The sequence below is a fragment of the Argentina silus genome (genome assembly GCF_951799395.1).
Source record: "Argentina silus genome assembly, chromosome: 12".
Classification (NCBI taxonomy): Eukaryota; Metazoa; Chordata; class Actinopteri; order Argentiniformes; family Argentinidae; genus Argentina; species Argentina silus.
Window position 1 is genome coordinate 2,288,462 of NC_139666.1, and position 2,832 is coordinate 2,291,293.

At 46.7% G+C, this 2,832-nt stretch overlaps 1 protein-coding gene across 1 annotated transcript; it reads right to left on the reverse strand.

The window, feature by feature from the left end:
- Positions 1–304: 304 nt before the first annotated feature.
- LOC310813266 (uncharacterized protein) lies at positions 305–2,429 on the reverse strand. The gene is made up of 5 exons (XM_083682131.1): positions 2,338–2,429; positions 2,131–2,256; positions 1,935–2,018; positions 750–1,099; positions 305–551 (listed from the first exon to the last, which is right to left on the reverse strand). Exons 1-5 carry the CDS (start codon positions 2,396–2,398, stop codon positions 381–383), a joined length of 792 nt encoding a protein of 263 aa, XP_083538257.1. The 5' UTR covers positions 2,399–2,429; the 3' UTR covers positions 305–380.
- Between the last annotated feature and the right edge of the window lie 403 nt (positions 2,430–2,832).

Consider the following 2,832-nt stretch of genomic DNA (forward strand, 5'->3'; position numbering starts at 1 on the left):
TCTTTTCTACATTGTATATGTAGTGGTAGTGCTGTTGGTGCCTTTGGCACATAGTGAACATAAACGTTTGAGGCACTGAAACAAACAAGACTATAATACAAAAACAGACAGCTGAATAGCCCTACAGGTCAGAGGTCACAAACCGTCCAATTGACCAATCGCCATAGTAGTCACACATATTCTTGGTGCACTTTATTTATCTTTCTTGATGCACTGAACAGGCAGGGTTTGACCTGCTGAGATGATTCCACTGGGCCAGGAAAGCTCAATTAAGCGCACCTGAAGTATTTCAAAGCCCTTCAAATACAAATTTTGATCCAAATCGAGATGGAATCGCTGTGCTTTTGTTGAGAGTCCAGACAGATCCTGTATCCTGCCTCTCAGAAGCCCTCTGGTCCGGCCCCTGGCTGCTGGGTCAGGTCGATCCTGGCGTTCAGGCTAGCAGGCCTGGGGAGGGACAGCCTCCTGTCCTTTGCTGCTCTACACACCACCTGCAGCTCCTCACCATCCAGCTCCCTCATCAGGAGCAGCACGGCCTGGAGCACGTGACCCTGGAGACAGGAGGACATGAAGAAGATCACTGTTTGTTTCTTTCTTTCTTTCTCTTTTTCTCTCTCTCCCTCCCTCTCCCTCACACACACACACACAGCGCTATAAATAACAGCAAACTGTGATGCTGGTAAATATTGAACATCACCATTTTATTTGTTTTTATATTCACCTGAGTTTGAAGGTAAGGTGAGACTGACCTGTGGCTTAGGGGTGCATCCATGGACACTCTCTGTGGAGTTGACATGGTGAGTCCGGGAGACGTTTCCATGGTGACCCTGGGAGGCGTTTCCATGGTGACCCTGTGTGAGGTTTCCAGGGGGACCCTCGGTGAGGTCTCTCATCAGCACCTGACACTCCCTCCACTCCTGCTGCCAGGCCCTCTGCTGGTCCCTGCGCTCCTCCTTCCTCTGGTCCCGCTCCTGCTCCAGCCACTCTCTGTCCCGGCTCATCATCTCCTGGAACTCCAAGCGGGACTCGGCCAGAAACTTGTCTCCCAGTCGGTTCAGAATGGTCTCCATCTTGTCCATATTGGCTGTCCTGGCTTGAGCTGGAGGACAGAAGGTGAATACAGCAAATGATACATGGATATGGGGGACCACCCCAGGCCAATGTGCTGGACCACTGGACCACCCCAGGCCACACAAGGATTTCAATTCTTACAGTTCTGACCGTGTGCAACTTGGAATGGAAAATACAACAAACCCAAAGTAAACCTAGAGAACAGGCTGGGCGCCGTGGTGAAGTGGTTTTATCTAGCCCTGATAACAGACCCTGCTTACTGGAGGTCACGGACAAGGTCATTACTGTACCTCAGGCTGCTGGCGAATCAAAACACAGGAATGTACTGATGCATTGTTGTCCAACAAGTGCGTTTGGGGAGTGTGGTGGAGTTGATTGATTGATTGATTGATTTGATTGGCAAATAAAACCTGGTTTGTTTGGTTTTGGTTTGTGTGTTTGTTTGATGCTGTGTTCATTACGGTTTGTATCTTTTTCTTTTGTGGGAGGCTGACATCTCTGTAAGTCAACCCAAACATACAATAACTAGCCTTCTCAATAACCCTTCTCAATAACCAGCCTTCTCAATAACCCTTCTCAATAACCCTTCTCAATAACCCTTCTCAATAACCCTTCTCAATAACTAGCCTTCTCAATAACCCTTCTCAATAACTAGCCTTCTCAATAACCAGCCTTCTCAATAACCCTTCTCAATAACCCTTCTCAATAACCAGCCTTCTCAATAACCCTTCTCAATAACCAGCCTTCTCAATAACCAGCCTTCTCAATAACCCTTCTCATTACCTTTTACATTTATTCCAAACAGGTTCTGAAGAGGCTGGAGAGATTCAATAATGGCGTAATTATTAACCCCCCCAACTCACCTGCACGTGCAGCATGTGTGACGCTGCGCCTGCTTTGTTCCACAGGTGTGTCTAAAGCCGGGGGGGGGTTGGTGGGGGGTTCATCTGGTGATGAGATAACATTAACAGATGTTAAACAGGTTTGGAAAGTTCCGTTCCATTCCATTCCAACATTTAGACAGACCCATGGTTACTTTTCGTGTCAGCTTGCTTTTACCTGTTGGAATCTGTGTTGTCACAGCAGCAGCAGCAGCAGCATCATCATCATCATCATCCTCATCATCATCATCCTCACCATTAACATTTTCATCCTTCACTATGCTGGCGGAGGGATCAGCTGATTCTGGAATATGACAAGAAAGATAAGAGGTCAATACAATACAATTTGATTTCTTGATATATTCCATGTGCTTATAGGCCATACCTGTAGCTTCATCTTCATCATCTTCATCATCATCATTTTCAGTTCCAGGGGATTCCTCCATTTTAATGATGTTGAGTGCCGAATCTAAGCCCTCTGACGTGATACTAGGAGGCCTATTGACAACTCTGTCTATTTCATGGAAGTACCTAAATGATCTTCTGCCTGATTCGGAGGTCGATGCTTTCTTGTGTTGCGACTTCAGTGATTTAATTTTGCAACGGATTTGGCGAGCCCCTCTACAGTAACCCTTCTCCCTAAGAAGCTTTGACAAAGTTTCATAAACGGCTGTATTTCTAATATTTTCCTCCAATCTTTGTTGAATGTCATCTTTCGCCCACAATCCTAGGAGCAGCTGTATCTCTCTGACCGACCACGTTATTCCTCGATCGAAAGGACAGCGTTCATACTCCATGTTTCCCTGTTTACATGTCGGCTATAAAAACGGTGTCGGAGCCGTTCGCTGGGAGAACGGGCTGAGCAGGCTGCAGCATTTCC

Excerpts from the sequence above, each read along its gene's own strand:
- LOC310813266 (XM_083682131.1), bottom strand. The coding sequence starts at position 2,398 with ATGGAGGAATCCCCTGGAACTGAAAATGATGATGATGAAGATGATGAA. Across the intron at positions 2,019-2,130 it reads GACAACACAGATTCCAACAG|ATGAACCCCCCACCAACCCC; the intron begins GTAAAAGCAAGC and ends TCTCATCACCAG. Across the intron at positions 552-749 it reads GATGCACCCCTAAGCCACAG|GGTCACGTGCTCCAGGCCGT; the intron begins GTCAGTCTCACC and ends TCCTGTCTCCAG.